The sequence below is a fragment of the Drosophila elegans genome, unplaced genomic scaffold (assembly GCF_018152505.1).
Source record: "Drosophila elegans isolate 14027-0461.03 unplaced genomic scaffold, ASM1815250v1 contig_208, whole genome shotgun sequence".
In the NCBI taxonomy this organism is placed as follows: Eukaryota; Metazoa; Arthropoda; class Insecta; order Diptera; family Drosophilidae; genus Drosophila; species Drosophila elegans.
The window spans coordinates 15,266,666-15,285,514 of NW_024545578.1; the positions used below are offsets into that span (position 1 = coordinate 15,266,666).

Below are 18,849 nucleotides of genomic sequence, written 5' to 3' on the forward strand. Positions count from 1 at the left end.
AAACGTGTCAGCAAAAGCGTGTGGAGAAGTTTTTGAGCCAACACAACAACAACTTTCGGATAAGGAAAAAAACCCAGTAAACAATTTGGGGACTGAGTTAAAATGGAAGAGTTGGTCATATATTTTACTCTTTTGTCTGTTGGGCACACGTGTTTGTGCTCCCCCTTTTGCTGCGCTCCAAAACGTTTTGACCAATACAAACAATAAATGCCGGCTCTCCAACGCTCTTCCACTCTCCCGCTCTCCATAATATACCCTTACAGAGAGTTTTATAGTCCTCACCAAAAAGATTCCCAAATATATCATGATGTTCCATCGAAACCTTTAACGTTTCTTTTATACCCTGATCTAAGAAAAGAACTTTAAGTTTGGTCCAAATAGGACGACAATATCCTTAATTATGAAGTTAAGGGGTAAGAATATATTTGTTGTGTTAAGGATGTAATTTGTTATGAACTAAATTTGTTTGGTTTTATTGAAAGAAACTGAAACTCAAATAAAGTTATGTATGTATGTATTTACATCCATATTTTTGTTAAAACCGCAAGGGTATTAAGTCTTCGTTTTGCTGAAGTTAAGTTTCACTCTCGTTATCTCATGCTCTCGCACACCACAAACTCCACAAACGCAACTTCCCTCGCTCGAATTCGAACCGAAAGCGTTCTGATTCATTCAGCTTTTGCATTTTCCGAGAGGCGGCTGCACACAAACTACACAGTTTCTGTCGACCAACGTGTTCAAACCGCATTGTTGAGTGTTCAATAGTTAATAGTTCAAAAAGTAATTGGGAAACGTTTCTACTGCACATGTTTTAAGTAAGTCTGAGTATTAAGTATACTGTATATTGTATTGTTACCGGTTTTGCGTGTGTGCGTGCCCTTTGTTTTCCTCCCGACTCAAAACGTGCGTCGCATTCGGCACGTGGTTTTCGCCTCAGCCCCCCGCGATCCACACATTCATTATTTTTAAACGTACGCCCCACTTGCAACGCCATTTGCGTCAGTTTTGAGGGATAAAACACGGAGAAGAGTACGTCAACATTTAGCATTAGTTCATTTATATTTAGCCATAGGCACGCAAAAACAATTTAACAAATCGCAGTGTTTTCAGCGACGTTCTTTTGTTCAGCATCCCAATCCCAGGTACAGTTGCACCAACAACAAGAAAACATCTCAGGGGCAAGAAAAGCAATGACGAGCCCCCGTAGGAATGAAAAGACTGTACTCGGGTCCGTCTTAGCAATCTAGAAAACAAAACATTCCTACTCATATCTTTTGTGGAATTGTTTGCAGAGCAACAATTAGCCCAGAACCAATTGAAATCCATTCAAAGCACAACTACACGGAAGAAAATATATGTAGCTGTTTTTCATATTTATAAAAATAATAACATCCAAAAATTTAAAAGTGAAAAAAAGAAGCCATGGAACATTTATTATTGTCTCAGATGCTTAACAAACAACAAGTTGTAAAAACCTAAATATGAACTTAAAATTGACATTCGAAAATCTATTTACTATTTTTATGAGACAGTTAAAAATTCATTATACCCTTGCAGAGGGTATTATAATTTCAGTCAGAAGTTTGCAACGCAGTGAAGGAGACATCTCCGACCCTATAAAGTATATATATTCTTGATCAGCATCACTAGGCGAGTCGATCTAGCCATGTCCGTCTGTCCGTCCGTCTGTCCGTCTGTCCGTCTGTCCGTCCGTTTATATGCAAACTAGTCTCTCAGTTTTAAAGCTATCTGCATGAAACTTTCCCAAAAGTTGTCTTTCTATTGCAGGTAGTATATAAGTCGGAACGAGCCGGATCGGACGACTATAGCATATAGCTCCCATAGGAACAATCGGAAAAATAAAGGAAAAAAAATTATAACTTTGCTGTTTTTTAATTTTTTGTTTAGTTCTTCGACATTTAGTAATGGTTAAATATTTCCGATTTACGGTTTAAATTTCATCAAAATCGGACGACTATAGCATATAGCTCCCATAGGAACAATCGGAAAAATAAATGAAAAAAATTATAACTTTTCTGTTTTTTAATGTTTTGTTTAGTTCTTCGACATTTAGTAATGGTTAAATATTTTCGATTTACGGTTTAAATTTCATCAAAGTCGGACGACTATATCATATAGCTCCCATAGGAACAATCGGAGAAATAAATGAAAAAAAATTATAACTTTTCTGTTTTTTAATTTTTTGTTTAGTTCTTCGACATATGGCAATGTTTAATTATTTCAGAATTATGGTTTAAATTTTATCAAAATCGGACGTCTATATCATATAGCTCCCATAGAACTAATAAAAATATATAAAATAACTATCTAATAATTGAGCTGCAAATCATCATAGCCTCACTGTTTTTCAGTATATACTGAAGTAAATCATAATTTAAATGTTTTCAAAAGTATTTAATTCATGCAATAGCTGCAAGGGTATATGAACTTCGGCTTGCCGAAGTTTGCTTTCTTTCTTGTTTTTCTTTCATCTTAAAATTGGAATGTATCGTGAACAATTTTGCTTAATTTGTAAATGTCGGCATCACCCTAACACATTTGATATATTTATGTGCACATTTTCAAAATATTTATTTACCTTTTTTGTGCAATGCAATATGACGAAAATAAGTTGACTAATAAATAAAGTTTAATACATTAATTTTTGGGGGTTACAAACATACGTCAATATTAAGTTTTAAAGTTATTTTATTCATTTAAAGTTTCAATAAATCATTATTCAGTTTTTAAAGCATTCCTTAATCCAACTATCTTATCATATTTGTTTAAGGAAATATACAAAATGAATATTATTACATTATTGATTTTTAAGGTTCAAACAACTTATTTGTTTAATGATTTTGGCTCTGAGTGGCGCTCAATAGGTTTTTAAATATTTAAAACTGCAGTGTGACGAACCATAAATTAAATGGAAATTGTCTCCCAAAACAGCTGATTCCGAGAAGAGAAGAAAGCGCTCTCGTTGTGGCATCCTGAAAGCTTTTATATGTGGCATCAACTGCGCATCATCCCTCTCTCTCGCTGTGTGTTTGTGTGTGTGTACCCAGTGCGTATGTGTAATAGACGCATACGCCATGTTGTACGGCGCTCAGTTCCATTTGCTCGCTCAATTTCGCCAGATGCGGCTGCTAATCTCAATCTCCAATTGTCGCTAAAAACGGTGCATTTTTTAGTTAGCCTGGGCAAAAACAGCTGTGAGTGCGACTTGTTGTTAAAAACGGGGTGCTATTAAATACCCGGCGCTCTTTTCAGTCGCCGCTTACCTGTCGCAGCACCTTGATCTCGGGAGTTAAGTTGTGTATAATGCCCGATAAGAAATGCACGGAAAACGAGCAGAATGGTGCGTAGTTATATCCTAGAAATCACGTTATGGCCCTGTTTGCCTGAGTTTGTGTGTGTGTGTGTTTTCATGGTCAACCTGGGACATCCGTGAAACAGCTGTTTGGCGAGGTCGCGTTTCAATTTTCCAAAGCTTTTCTTTTGGCGCGCGCCTGTTGGCATGCCAGCATATTTTTTATGTTAAACCGAAAATATAGATTGCATTTTGGTGATGATAAGCCTTTTATCTATCGGCTAGAATAGAAATTTTCAGACAATATTAACAGCAAGTCAGTTTGCAAAGAAAAGACTATTTAATAATTTAATACTTTCGAAACGTTTTTTGAAACACATCACAAGGAGGCTGTAAATGTAATTTTACTTTATAACTTATTGGAAGTGTTAAAAAGGGATTTATTTTTCAAAAATTTTAATAAATTGCGATAAACTGTAGGCACATTTCAGACTTAGCCTTACAAAAGATTTGTTTGAGAATACCTAACTTATTTTGTTTAGCAACTAATTAATTTTCTTGTTACTTTAAGCGCAAAAAAATTAATCTCGTCAATAAAAAAATTAAAATTTTTTTTCTATTTCAAAGCGTCAAAAAGTCATTCAGTTAAAAAGAAATAATAATAATAATAATAATAATAATAATAATAATAATAATAATAATAATGTTTTAAACATTTAAATACATTATGTATAAGTTCATAAAAACAGCTAAAATGTTATGCACATGCATAAATAAGTAGAATATTTAAAATTATAGAAATCTATCGAACTGCCTCTAAAAATCCGAAATCGACATCGATAGCTTTAATAGTTCCCTGGAGAACACGTAGAAAAATCACATGGTCGGACTTGGGGTGGCTTTACAGAAAAAAGAGTAAAAGAGAGTGGCGCACTCACACACACCCGCACAAAGCTTTCGCGCTGCCGACGTCGCTGTCGATGTAGTACACAGAGAGAGGGAGGCACTCTCTTTTGCGCTCCCGCGAGCACACCGATAAGGCGGCGACGTCGCTGCCCGCGTTTTAGCGAAAAAAAATTTATAATAAAAACTTCTACTCGTAGATTGTGTGATGCCAGTTCGCTCTGCTAATCCGATACGCGCTAGAAGTTTGATCCGAGACAATTTGGAGAAACAGGCTGGTTGTCTAAATTTAATCCACTCCAGAATGCCGAACATCAAAGTGTTTTCGGGCACCTCGCATCCGGATCTGGCCCAGCGGATCGTCGATCGTCTGGGAATCGATCTTGGCAAAGTGGTTACAAAGAAGTTCAGCAATTTGGAGACTTGGTAAGTAGAAGTCCTGCGGAAAGTCCCCATCCTTTTGGGGCCACCAACAAGTGTTAATCCGAGTGTTAAAAAGTGCTTTAGAATGGTTTAAGTTTTTCGAAAACTGTTTGTCAAACCCATGTGCTTTAAGGGTCCTTGACATTCGCTGAAGGTTGCTGGCGATTTGGTGCCGCAACCAAACATGGAAACCAGTGGGAATTCGATTACTTACAACTGGAGGATTTTACCGAATTTTGTGGGTTGCCTTCTGCTGGGTTTCTTTTTATTTTTATTGATTTAACAAGTGGACTGTACACCGTCTTTGTCGATATAGCCCTGCGTTTGTGTGTGTGTATAGTGCTGGTATGCTGGTATGAGTGAGAGTAACACACGGAGACACACACGCAAAGCGCGTCCAATGTCGCGTGTAATTTTCGGCAAATTTAAATTTAATTAAAAAAAACTAAAAAAAACCTAAAGGGAAGCGAAAAAAATACGAAAATTATTTCCATTTTATATTTTTAATTAAATTAGCAGCTGTGAGAATGTGTGTGTGTATGTCTAGACTTGCGGCTTGCACGCTGTTTGCTTCCCTCTCTTTCCCGCACTCACACACGCGCAAGACCAGCAAGTCAGCTGCTGATGCAACAACAACAAATAATAAATAAAGGCACCCCTGGTTTTTCCCCCACCCCCATTCCAGTTTTTCGTGATCAACTTTTCTTTTTAATAAAATTAAACAAAAGCCACATTAGCAAACAATTAGGCGGTGAAAAGGTGAAATAAACGAGGCAAACGGAAGAAACCGAAACGAAAATAGAGGTTATAATACGCGCTAAGCTTTTTGACATGATACGCGCGTCGTCAGTGTGCGTGTGTTTTTTGTTATGTTAGCCCTCGCACGCACACGAAGGTAAGAATGAGAAGCGAGATAGACTGATCGAAGTGCCGTTACCCTATAATAATCGCTGCAGAAGGAATTTTTAGGGAATTTTTGAATTTGGGATCTTAAGCACTCAATGGTTAGATTTTTTTCTTTAAGTTATTTGTATATGGTTTAAATGGTTTTGCCTTCGAGGGGGTAATTTAAAATTATATTTAAATGACACTTTAATTTTCAAATTAAAAGAAATAAAGTATAGTATTCGTCTTTCTTAGTAGGAATATTTTCAAGCAATAACAATAACATAACAACAACATAACATAACAAGTAACATGTCAACAATGATTTAAATGAAAATAAAACATTCGTTTGAAAAAAGTACGTTTGTTCAACAGTGCGTATGGGTGATCAACTTTAAGTTTTCGGTCTTGTGCATTGGCACCCAAAACTCAATATTTTATACCAATTTAATTTGTATGCTTTGTTTTTATCTTTTCTGGTATATGTATTTTCTACCCTAGCTGCACAAGAAAATAAGTATTTATACAAGGAAAAGAAAAAATAAATTAACAATGTAACCAAACATACCCTATCACAGGGTATTAAATGCCTCCGAGTAGAGAACCACAACACGACTCTGTCACGTTTTTCGTTATTTGACTAAGAGTGGGAGAACACTCTTTAGGTGAGAATCAAGAATGGGGAGAGCGCCACATCAAGAGTCGGCAGACGTTAGGACGTCGACAGCGGCAGTGGCAGCGACGCCCCCGCATTTTGTGGAGCCCGCTCTTTCTTTCAATTCTCTTTTTCTCTCTCACTAAATAAAAGACCCCCACGTGTGCATAGTGGTTGTTGCTCTACATTTGTTGTTGCAATATTGCTGTTTGCACTTGTCTGCTTTGTTTTTGTTGCCCATCTCTTACTTTCTCACTTCTCTCTGGCTTTTTCTGGTATTCTCTCAAACAGCAGCCAGAAAATCATATTGCTCCAATTTATACTAGTTGTTGTTGTAATTTGATAGTACTGGTGTAACGGGTCAACCTTTGCTTTTATTTTTCTTACTTTGTCTTGATTGTTGATAAAAGCGAGCGGACGGCGATGATGATAATGATATTGTTGTTGATTTTGTTGCTGGGGCGTCTGGGCTAGAGATCAAGTTTTAGTCAAGATTATAGTCAATTGAAGGGCGCTCAGATTGTACGAATGAATCCTGAATTAAGACTGTGACACTTATTCTTTTTTGCGCAATTTGGTGATAATGGAAGATAAGCTTATAACAAAAGGGCGGAGAAGAAAAGAAATAAATGAAAACTAGATGATTTCGCGTTATTCGTTTTTTTTTAGGTCACACGTTAGTTTATAGAAATTATAGAAATGGATATTTATACCATATAAATTATTATTAATCCTTCTAGTGTCTACTAGTAAAACTCTTCCATTCCAATATTTTTTATCCAAATAAACAGAAATTAATAACTTGTTTTTGCATAGTATTTAGTAATTAATATGAAGGCCATTAATTTTTATGACTACAACCCAAGAGAACCCACAAACGACCTTTGCCAAAGGCCAAGTCCAATTCCAATGGCAATCCATAATAAATTTTCAATAACCCCAAAGTGGGCTTCAATTTACCATTTTGAAGGTTTTGCCACACGCAATTCTAAACTGTTTTCAACACCCCCTTTATAAACTAGCCTACCACCCACTGCAATTATCAATTACGAAGCCAAAAGTTTGATCGATAAGGAATTTGCGTGTTTGTCTTTTGAGGTCGTGTGGTATCAACGAGCTTTTGAAAGGGGCCCGAGTTAAAAATGATAAGAAGCTCATAAATCAACAGAAACCTACTAAAACTAAGCGAAAGCGATTTAGATTCCGTCGGAGTGAGATAAGCATTAGTGGGAGACGTTTGGCAACAGTTTTCATTTTTACAGTACGACTTCTTTACATTGAAAAGGTGTTCAGATATAATCCAAACTCAAATCTTTTTAGAAACTCCAAAACGAAACACAATTTTGGTTTACTTCTAGTTAAAATAAAATGGTTATTAGTTAACTAAAAGCTAAAAATATTAAATTTTTTGATAACCTAGCTAAACCTTGTTGAATTTCTTATGATAGCACAAGTACAGAAAATAAAAAGAATGTTCACAACAAACAACTACACAAATAAACAAACCAAATACAAAAAAGTGTGAAACTGGTGATTTCAATTAGAGAAGTTGGACTGTTTTTCATTTTCATGTTTTTTGTATTTTCGGTTTACATTATCACATGAGCAGACAGAACTGCGAACGAGGAAAGAGATAAAAATACGTAAAAAACAAAGGAAAACGAAATGAATTTTAGCTGAAATTCTATTTGACGGTCGGCCAAAGAAACAGCTGCTGAATTGAACTGTTGCTAGTTGCTGGCACTGCGGCGGATTCTGGCCAACCGCCAACTGTCGCAAGTTTCCCCTACGCCCAGCCCACCCACTTCCCTCCCCCCCTGGTTTTCCCTTTGATTTCCCCAAGTTTTCCCGGCACGCTAACAATGTCATGGTGGCGAACGGTGAAAGTGTTTTTGCAGCCCCGGCAATCTGTTCAGAAATGCATGATTTAATGGCAAAATGCATCCGGCCAAGGTTGATGAAACCGCTGCATTTAGCCGGCCAACGATGATCCCCTTGACCGAAGCCTAGATAAGAAAAAATTCAACAGAGAGGAGTTCCAATCAATACTCTCGAAAAAAAAGCCGGTCAATAGAATTGTCGCTTTGATAAGCGTGTGCAGAACTATACTATACAACGAAAACGTGTCACGCGATCGGCGACAGGCGTCAGGCGTTTACTTTCATGAATTTGTATATGACAGACAAAGATAGCCCCGAAATATTGGACAAATTAATTACGGGCCACACAGGCACAAGCCGTTCAATCGATAGTCGGTTGAGGGCTGATGTTTGAAACGCCATGTAATTGAATTAACCTTCAATGGAAAAAAAAAAACCGAAATAACCATGAGAACGCAAAAAAAAGCGTACAAAGTGAGAAGTAGTTGGACCAGTGGCCAGTGTTTTATTGAGTGAAATTGGCTGCTTCATGGAAATTTACTTTTAAACAGAATAATTTTTGCTTTTCAGTGATTTCTAGAGCTGAAGATTTGTTAAAATATTTAATTTAAATAAAACTAGGCTACTTTAGATGCAATATGGGGCTTGTAATAATAATATTATATATAAATAAAAACAAGGTTACTCGAGATGTTTATTATAAAGTGTTTACGTATGTTCTGGAATATTTTCCAATTTACTTCCGCCTTTGAAATGCTGATTAAACCTCCCATTCTGAATCAAGGGTAACGAAAATCTATAGTTCAAGTTGCCAACCAAGCTTGGAGCCAAACCGAAACCAAAACAAAACAAAATGTAAACAAAATAATAAACGAAGCGGCGTCGGTGTCGGTTGTCAGTGCAAATATTGCGCATACGCCATGTGTGTGTACGAGAGCATTAGAGAAGATTCGATTAGATTGCGTTGGCGCTTGCAGTTTCGTTGGGCGTCGTCAAAGGTCAACAATAGTGGGCGTCGTAGGTGTGGGCGTCTCTTGCTTAGATTATCTATAATAATAAGTGGGAGGGTGGGGATGTGGAGAAAAGGATACTTAAAGAACTTGAGAATTTGAGAAGTGTTGCCAAGACATGCGAGCTTTAGCCAAACAATGGAAAATTACCCCCTCTGAGAGAGTGTAATTTATACCACATTCTTTGCATTAGATAATAACCAGCTTGAAGATATTTGATTTCAATCTTATTGAGATGTTTGAGAATATATTAAGATACTAAAACATCTTAAGTTTTAATAACCCAGATTTTCACAATTGTATTTAAGTGGTTCCCCAAGCATTATAGACAAATAATTTCAAATATAGATACAACTTTGCATAACTGAAGTCGAAGTCTCTCTAACATACGTTTAACTTTATTGATTATTGATTCATTAGGGATTGCTGTGGTACCTTATAACAACGTTTCAAAACTGAGCAAGCTGTCGGTGATCTAAAGATGATAAATGCTTTAGATTGAAACTATTTTGGCGTGAAAACCTACCAAACTCTTGACCAAATCTTGCTGATATTTTCTCGCAGTGCACCCACATCCAGCCTTTCAACTGACCCCCCGCTCTCTGTCTTTGCAGTGTGGAAATTGGGGAATCGGTGCGCGGCGAGGATGTATACATCGTGCAGTCGGGATCCGGCGAGATCAACGATAACTTGATGGAGCTGCTGATCATGATCAATGCGTGCAAAATCGCCTCAGCCTCTCGTGTTACAGCTGTGATTCCTTGCTTTCCATATGCCCGCCAAGACAAAAAAGACAAGGTAGGTTTGCCTCAACACGATCCGGCCGCCGAAAATCACACGGTATTTTATTCTATAGATCCTTTTCGGGTCGTACGTGCAAAGAAAAGCAATGTAAACAATTAATTCTAGATGATCCGACTATTACTCCAACTCAAAGCCCACAACACACTGTTTTTATTGGGGAAAAGTGCAAACGAAAAAGCGTAAACTTTTCCCCCCAAATGTTTTCCCCAACGTTTAGCTCGATTGTTAATTGCTATATAACCGATATATTTTTATCCTATTACATATACTTCTCTTTTCTGTGTGTGTGTCTGTGAGTTTCTAATGCATTTTGTTAATCAAGTTGGATTAAATTTTCTTTTTCAAAAATAAGTTGTTTGCAACGAAGCTAAGCTGGAGAAACGCAAAAAATGTAAAAACGCACGCAATTGGAAAATGTGGAAAATTTGTAAATTTAATTTAGCAACATGTTTTGCTTAATTTTCCTGCCGTATGTGATTAAATACTTTAATTATTTTTTATCCCCATGCCATGCTCGCTCTCTCTTTCTCGCCCCCCTGCTACTATCTCCCTCTACCCGCGCGTGTGTGTGTGCCTTGGTGTATTTCTCTCTCTCTTTCTCCGTTACTCTATCGATCTCTGTCTCTCTTTCTCCGTGAAGTTGGCAGGCAGTGAGGATAATGCGGAAAGCAAGAAACTAGCCAAGAAAAACTACGATTGGAAATTTAGGGTATTTACCTTGTTGTACCTTTTCAACCACTAAACGCTCACCTAATTCACACTTTATGTTCTTCTAATGGGAAATTTCGTATTAATTTTCTTTTAAACCAATAAAAAGAAACAAACACTAAGAAACACTGGATGGGAGTATCGAAACGGCGAAATCATCCTCACTCATCCACTCACAAAGGAAATTTTTGGCGTCTGGCTTAACAAGTTTCCTCGTTTCTCTACAGAAAATTCGCTTTTTGTCTACCTTGCATGTCCTCCCCAGATCCCCCCCTCCCCTCCCCGCTCATAAACTAATTAAGAATTAATAAATTCTTGGCTAACCCACAGTACAAATTCGGTGACATTTTCAATGAATAATAATTGGCGATAAATTCAAAACAAACAAATTTTCCACATACTTTCGTTGCCTCTGTTTGTTTCGTTTCGGCGGCTCTTCATTGCAACAAAAAAAAGCGAATATGCAATAAAAAAAAAATTAACATTAATTAATCTATATTTAATAATGGACCTCTAATAAATATTATTGTTTGTGTTGTTTCGCCTGCTGTTTGTTTGTGTTGATTGTTGTGATCTTGCACTTTTGTTCTTGTCTTATCGGCCCTGACAACAGCCTCCTTTCGGGGCTTAAACAAAAAATATATTTTCCATTCCACTTGATTAAGTTTTTCCGTTGCTAGATAATCCCGTATGACGTCAGACGATCGGATCGGCAATGGGGGGTATATAGTACATACATATAGACGATGAACCCTGGGGGTCAAGCGCGCAAATTGCACAAATATTTTTCATTTCTGTAATCTGTAAATGGGTTTCTTGACATTCAATATAATCAGCTGAAATGGAAGGCAAAAATATAGTAATTTTAAAAATTGTTTACTTAAATTGGCACTGCAACCTGATTTGATTTCAATCCCCCCACTTGACTAACAAACCCTCTTTTGAAATACGAATTATAACTTTGTTACCTTAAACTTATGATACATACAGTTTGACTCCTTTTCCCACAATAATTTTAATTTTAAACTCTGAATTATTCTGAACTTTTTTGTGTTTTCTTCTTTTTCTTTTTATACTCTTTGTCTCTCTATTGCATCAAATTACCCAAAATAAAATCAAACAAAATTCGATTTCTGTTGAACTTAGGAGTTTTCAGCCAAACAATATACTGTGAGTAGCTCGGTTAGTTCCTGTATCCCAGGCATTATTATTTTTAATGCTGCTGCGGGACTAAAAAAAAAAGACAATTTTGCTTTAGATTATTTTTGTCTTAAGCCTTTTGCTTTGTTGCGTTCGTTAATGTTTTCTTTTGAGTTGATGCTACGAGACGGTCTTTTTCCCCCAATCCTATCTACACACATGTTGATATCCGACCGATGTTTTGCATGCCTTATTCTCGGTTCAGTTCGGAATTCAAATAAACCACCAAAATCCAATCCCCAAATCAAATGAGAAAAACGAAATGAAAAGTGTCAAAAAAATGTTTGATTTTCTTTGCACTTGTTTGCGTATTAACCGATCTATCTGTATATGTTTATCTCTAACTGGCGTTGCACCTTAATCACCTGGGTATATATACCATATATCATTCTCGGCCTCTCTCGATCTCAAATCATTATTTCCGAGGGGTTCTGCACCCAATCACATTTGTCCTTTGTGTTGTCGCAAGCGAATCTCTTTTCTGTCTATGAATTATGTACCTCCATATGCAATCTATTGGAACGTTAACCTCTTTGTTGATTTCTGTCTATATACATAAGTGTGTCCATGTTCGATTTTGATTTCCATGGTTTACTCCTCATAATGCCTAGCCCTAAGATCTAAACCACTACTAGTTGCGCTAATGGAAACCTTTCGTTGCTTCTCTTTCTACGCTGGCCAATGCACAGAGTCGTGCGCCCATCTCGGCCAAATTGGTGGCCAACATGCTGTCCGTCGCTGGTGCCGATCACATCATAACCATGGATCTGCACGCCTCACAAATCCAGGTAAGTCTGCCAGAGATTTTAGTCTTTAAATATTTAAATTATCTAGAAACCACAGAACTTTTAATGGGGTTTTTCCAATATTAATACAATATACACATCAATAAATCGTTTAATTATAAACAGAACTGAAATTTGAAATGATAAAGATAAATAAGCTTTGGCCACACAAATGTCTTCAATCTAAACATCGAAGGCTTGTATTCGTCGAAGATAAAAACGTTGTTTTTAATAAGTACGTCAATTATCTTTCTAGACTCAGTTGTAATTCAGTTATAATTAGCAAAAGCTTTTCCAGTTTGCATATAGATATTTTTCAATCAACTGTCCAATAAAAACTTAATGAATCACTTGTATATAATTAGCTAGACAGCTAAAAAAAACCATAAATCAAATGAAAACACCTAGCAGAGCCTTTTTTTTATATAGTTATCTTTTATATCGATTTATTTGTAAAGCCTTCAATGCGTTTTTCCTATCTCACCTCGATTTATCAGATTACATTTAATTAAGATAAAGAAAATTTGATGTTCCTTTTGTTCGACGTAACAATTTCGCTTTTTTTTTATTTAGGGTAAAGCCATGCAAATTAAAATACAAAATATATGGTACAGATATATCCAATAACATGCGGTCGTCGAAAAGCATTAAGTTTTTTGTTTCAATGGTAAGTTTAGGTATGAAAGAACCAAACGGGAGCTCGTCGAATCCTCGAGGATTGTGAGATTATGCTCCATGGCTTGGTTAGGTGGAAAACTTAAAGAAGGGCTCAGAGGCGTTATTAATATGGGCATGGGTATTTATACTGATTCTTTTGTCATCATCGTTATCGCTGAGCATGGGTTGCATGGAAAGTATGCTCACCGACAGTTTGCCCAGTTGGTCCATTAGCTCGGAGATGCGCTCCTCCTTCACGGCAATAACGCTCTCCAGATAGTCCGCCTTTTGGCTAATGGAGCTAATGTATTTGGACTTTTCGTCGCTCTCCCTTACTACTTTGGCGTAGTGTTCGTGGTCGACTACCTTCCTAGCCACCTTCTTGATCTGTCCATTGACCATGGTGTCCACGTCCATGGTCAGCACTTTGGGTTGCTTCTCACCGGAGGAGGGACGCTCGATCACTTGGGTGAGGGATCGATGGAGGGCGCGATTCCGGGAATCCTTATTAACCGGCGGTTTGGGAGAGACTCGCAGCATGGGACTCGGTCTGGGACTGCCACACTTGGTGACAGGAATCAGTTCCTGGAATAGCATTTCGATAGCTCCCGGAACGGCTGCAGCCAGTTGTTGCAGCACCGATCGCGGCATATTGATGCCCAATTTCTTCAGAACCTTGGCGTTGAACGTGTCCCAGCTTTGAAGCTTAAGCACTACACTGCTTTTGATTGGATAATTGTGCAGGTCCACCAGACGGGGGTAGCATCGCTTGACAATCTTGGCCACTGGCAGGACATCAGAGAAGGAGCGACGGGTACGCAGGTCCAGGACAATACGCTGCTCCTTTAGCCACTGTTTGAGGTCCTCATGCTCATCCATACTCAGCACGTGATTGGGGGAATGGGATAGCGATCGAGACATTCCGTAGCTATTCTTATCTTTGGGATTTAACTTGCTTTCTTTACTTTTGTTTAAAATTTGTTTCTATCGAGATAAGTGATGTTGATCATGGGAGGGTCAAAACAAGAATGCTTGAGATATCGATTGTTAATGAATGACAACTATGTGTCATGTCCCAAAGAGTACTTGATGTTTAACAAACTTTAATAACTGTGTTTTCAGGGTTTCTTTGATATACCAGTTGATAATCTCTATGCCGAGCCAGCGGTACTCAAGTGGATCAAGGAGAACATTCCCGAGTGGAAGAACTCGATCATTGTGTCGCCCGATGCTGGCGGTGCCAAGCGGTAAGAACTTTTTTTGATTTCTCTATCAACTGAGTGTAAATTTGAGAAATCCGCTTATAGTGTCACCTCGATTGCCGATCGCCTGAATGTGGAGTTTGCTCTGATACACAAGGAGCGCAAGAAGGCCAACGAGGTGGCGTCCATGGTTCTGGTGGGCGATGTCAAGGACAAGATTGCCATCCTGGTTGATGACATGGCCGACACATGCGGCACCATTGTGCATGCCGCCGATCGCTTGGTGGAAGCTGGAGCGACCAAGGTGCTTTTGATTGACTGATTCCTTTTGAAATTCATCGTTTACATGATTGATTCTCAATTTTCATCAGGTTTATGCCATTCTGACGCATGGCATTTTCTCGGGTCCTGCGATTTCGCGGATTAACAATGCCTGTTTCGAGGCGGTGGTTGTGACCAATACCATACCACAGGATGGACATATGCGGGATTGTCCCAAAATCCAGGTTTGTCAATGATTATAAAGTAGAATTTACCTAAATATATTTATGGTTTTTATGACGCCCTGAAATTACTTTTTTTTAAATGTTAATAAAACTATTATTTAAGTAAGCAAACAAAACATAAAACAAAAACTTTTAATATTAAACCAATATATGGTATACCCTACAAGAGCTTAAGGCATCCCGTTGCTCTAGTTCCTTTAAATCACTGTTAGCTTGTAGTTTTAAGTAATAACAATAGTAATTTAACTTAACCACACTTTTGCATAATGTTTAATATTAATGTTTTTTTTTTATTCCCCTTAGTGCATTGATGTCTCGATGATGTTCGCCGAGGCCGTCAGACGGACACACAACGGCGAGAGTGTCTCGTATCTCTTCTCAAATGTTCCATACTAAGCCACATATAAAACAACCGGCAGTTAAACCAGCAAACGTTTAATACAGCAACCAGAACACCGTTAGCAAGCTACCGCAAAAACACAACTTTAACAGCAATTTGTAATGCAACCAACAACCACAACAATTTGAGACAAACTATTTTGCCATCATCATCGTTATATATTTTTTATGGATTAACTATTGTAATTAAAGCAAATGCAAACTCAGTAGATGGGAAATCGTCATTATGTAATTATACTAAATAGAACCCTAAAGATAACACAAAAAAAAAAAAAAAAAAAACACAACAAAAACAAAAACAAAAACAGAAGTACACAAATGCAATGCCTTTCCTTTGTATAGTAGGATCTTTTTTTAAACAAACTTTTGCCGTTTTCTGATTTTAAAAGTTAGCACGAACGATAATTTCCAGTTGATTGGTGTAAACATTGGCCTGCTCTTAGAGAGAATTTTAGATTTATAGACTAACACCGTAGAAGATATACACCTAAACCCACACACACACAACACCTACACATACACTCACACACAACAAAAAAATTGTAATTTTACACTGAGCAACAACTTTTTGATGATTCTTTATTGTAAGTTCATAATGAAAAAACAAAACGCAAAATACTTGCAAGTTCAAAAGAAAACCTAGTAAAATTAAGTAAAATAAAAAAATACAATTGAAAAGAACATAGCTAATAGGCGTTAAAAAATAATAAACAAAACAAACACAACAAAAAAAAACTAAAGAAAAAATACAAAAAAATATTACAGAAAACTAATGCAACTTGTGTTTTAATTTCAACTCTTTTTTATATTAGTTACCCTTAAAGAAAAGTTTGAAAAAATGATTTTCCTTGTCTCTACTTAATTTCTGAAAGTTGGCAATTTTTATACAAAAGTATAAACTGGTTAGTACTCCAATATTTCTCTTTATAAAATATTAATATCAAATTATTACAATTTTTAAATTTACTTAAATTCTACATATATCTCAAATAATTTGAATGGAATGGAATAGAATTTTTGTTCGGGAGAAAGTTTTAGTTTTGAAAATTTCCATTTATGTCACATTCCATTTAAAGTTATAGTACTTACCCACTTACCTTTCGGCAAAAATAAAAGCCACATTTATCGGAATTTTTATTTCTTTCTTTCTTAATTAAAAACCCATTTTCTTGGTAAGCCGTATATACTACTGTATTATATTGGTTACCCTTACTCAATTTTCTTCAATTCTTTATTAAAATATTTACATTTTGATTGAATATTGAAGTGATTGGGCCTGCGGAATGACTGGGAATCGGGATGTGCTCTCAATAGTCCTCGAAATCGCCCTCGCCCTCCTCGTTGTTGTCCAGACCGACCTCCTCGAAGTCGCGCTCCAGGACGGCGATGTTCTCCCGCGCCTCCGTGAACTCGCCCTCCTCCATGCCCTCGCCCACGTACCAATGGACGAAGGCCCGCTTCTTGAACATCAGGTCGAACTTATAGGACAGATTCGAGAAGGCCACCGATATGGCGGTGGTGTTGGACAGCATACAGCAGGCGCGCGATGTCTTGGCCAAATCTCCGTCCGGCACAAAGGCCGGCTTCTCATAGTTGATGCCAATCTTGAAACCGGTGGGACACCAGTCCACGAATTGAATGTGCCGCTTAGACTTGATGGCCGACACCGCTGCATTCACATCCTTGGGCACCACATCGCCCCTGTACAGCATGCAGCAGGCCATAAATTTACCCGCCCGTGGATCACACTTGACCATCATGTTAGAGGACTCAAAGCAGGCATTGGTCAACGTGGTGATGGCATGCTGCTCGTGGGCCGACCTCTCGGCGGACATCAGTGGGGCGTAGGCCACCAGGGGGAAGTGGATGCGGGGGAAGGGCACCAGATTCGTCTGGAACTCATTGAGATCCACATTCATCGAGCCACTGAAACGCAGCGATGCCGTGGTTGAGCTCACTATTTGAGCGATCAAACGATTCAGATTCCTATAGGCTGGCCGGTCCACGCCCAGACTGTTGTTGCATATGTCGTAGATGGCCTCGTTGTCCACCATGAACACACAGTCCGAGTGGTCCATGGTGGAGTGGGTGGTCAGCAGGGCATTGTAGGGCTCCACCACGGCAGTGGAGACCTTGGGCGACGGATAGACGGCAAAGTCCAGCTTGCACTTCTTGCTATAGTCGGTGGACAGTCGCTCCACCAACAGGGAAGTGAATCCCGAGCCAGTTCCTCCGCCCAACGAGTGGAAGATGAGAAAGCCCTGCAGACTGTCGCACTGCTCGGCGATCTTCTGCAGCCTTGAGGTCACCCTATCGATCACCTCCTTGCCAATGGAGTACCGACCTCGGGCGTAGTTATTGGCCGCATCCTCTTTGCCGGAGATCAGTTGTTCCGGATGATAAAGTTCCCTCATGCAGCCATTCCTCACATCGTCGATGACCGTCGGCTCCAGATCCACGAAAATCGATCGGGGCACCTGTTTGCCATTCCCGGTCTCCGTGAAAAACGTTCGTGCATCGTTGGCGGTGGTGTCGTGACCCACACTGGCACTGCTACCGCTTGCCGTCAGCTCCTCCTTGGTCTTTAGGCTGCCGTCCAGATTGATGCCGTGCTCCAGGAGGTACAGCTCCCAGCAGGCGTTGCCGATTTGGATGCCACATTGGCCAATCTGGATGGAGACCACTTCGCGCTGGTGGGGGTAATACAAAAAATGCAAATTAGTTTGCAAGGCGCCATTGTTTAAGGTTAGGTTATGTTGCATTGTAATATTCTAAATATTTATATTACTCAGAAAACATATAATTTAATTAAATATTAATTAAAATACTATTTTGGCCTTTTTTATGATAAACAATAAATTTAAAATTTTAAAAGTATTATTTATTATTCATTGAAACAAGCAAAGGAAAAACGTTTTTTTTTAGTAAATTAAGAATAAAATATGTTTCTCTAAAGAATATTTATATATTTCATATATTATTGAAAATGGCGCTTTACACATTTAAAATAAAATAGTATTTCGAGATTTAGTGGTACTATCACCCACTTTTATTTTTTACGACCAATTATTAATTAAAATCTTGACCTGGACTGTAGTGTTTGAAGAAAAACTTAAGAGAGGCTTAGACTTCAAAAAAAAAAAGATGGGTAAAAAAAATAATACATTAAAGGTTTTTTACGAGGCTTGATAACCTTTGTTAAATTTTCGTTATCCACTTTTATTCGTTTTCGCTTCCCACACTTCTTCTCTTCTTTAAACCTAACCAAGAGGGAAGAATTTTTGCAAACTTACCATTTTATTTGTATGCTTTTTTGCAGAGTTAAAATCGGGGTATACAATTTAAAATTTACTACGACCACGGCACCTTTAACTAATTAATTTAATTTTTTTATTGGGCTCGCCACGCGAAAAGTGCAGCCTCAGGTTGGATGGATGGTTGGGGAGTCACTGGAAAAGCGCCGTTACGAGGCGCCAAAGAGAAATGTCAAACTGGAAACAGGGTTGCAGACCAGCGATC

The 18,849-nt window shown here is 38.0% G+C and overlaps 3 protein-coding genes and 1 long non-coding RNA gene across 7 annotated transcripts; 1 reads left to right on the forward strand and 3 right to left on the reverse strand.

Annotated features, from left to right (window-relative positions):
* Window positions 1-677: 677 nt before the first annotated feature.
* Window positions 678-16,099, forward strand: LOC108150209 (ribose-phosphate pyrophosphokinase 2). 4 transcript variants are annotated; one of them, XM_017278225.2, is made up of 9 exons: window positions 678-815; window positions 4,417-4,642; window positions 9,684-9,867; window positions 10,514-10,582; window positions 12,471-12,569; window positions 14,346-14,470; window positions 14,531-14,729; window positions 14,797-14,931; window positions 15,235-16,099. In XM_017278225.2, exons 2-9 carry the CDS (start codon window positions 4,425-4,427, stop codon window positions 15,325-15,327), a joined length of 1,122 nt encoding a protein of 373 aa, XP_017133714.1. In that variant the 5' UTR covers window positions 678-815; window positions 4,417-4,424; the 3' UTR covers window positions 15,328-16,099. The 4 variants fall into 4 exon arrangements, with proteins under 4 accessions (XP_017133714.1, XP_017133710.1, XP_017133711.1 ...); XM_017278221.2 differs by lacking the exon at window positions 678-815 and adding an exon at window positions 3,274-3,361; XM_017278222.2 differs by lacking the exons at window positions 678-815; window positions 10,514-10,582 and having other exon boundaries at window positions 12,459-12,569.
* LOC121467129 lies at window positions 2,526-6,468 on the reverse strand. Its single transcript, XR_005977276.1, has 3 exons — window positions 4,854-6,468; window positions 3,285-3,594; window positions 2,526-3,172 (listed from the first exon to the last, which is right to left on the reverse strand). It is a non-coding gene; the product is annotated as an uncharacterized LOC121467129 (long non-coding RNA).
* On the reverse strand, window positions 13,311-14,339 carry LOC108150211. The gene has a single exon (XM_017278230.2). It carries the CDS (start codon window positions 14,142-14,144, stop codon window positions 13,311-13,313), a length of 834 nt encoding a protein of 277 aa, XP_017133719.1. The 5' UTR covers window positions 14,145-14,339.
* A 444-nt stretch (window positions 16,100-16,543) lies between the features above and the next one.
* On the reverse strand, window positions 16,544-18,796 carry LOC108150208 (tubulin alpha-4 chain). The gene is made up of 2 exons (XM_017278220.2): window positions 18,624-18,796; window positions 16,544-18,020 (listed from the first exon to the last, which is right to left on the reverse strand). Exons 1-2 carry the CDS (start codon window positions 18,624-18,626, stop codon window positions 16,638-16,640), a joined length of 1,386 nt encoding a protein of 461 aa, XP_017133709.1. The 5' UTR covers window positions 18,627-18,796; the 3' UTR covers window positions 16,544-16,637.
* Window positions 18,797-18,849: the final 53 nt, after the last annotated feature.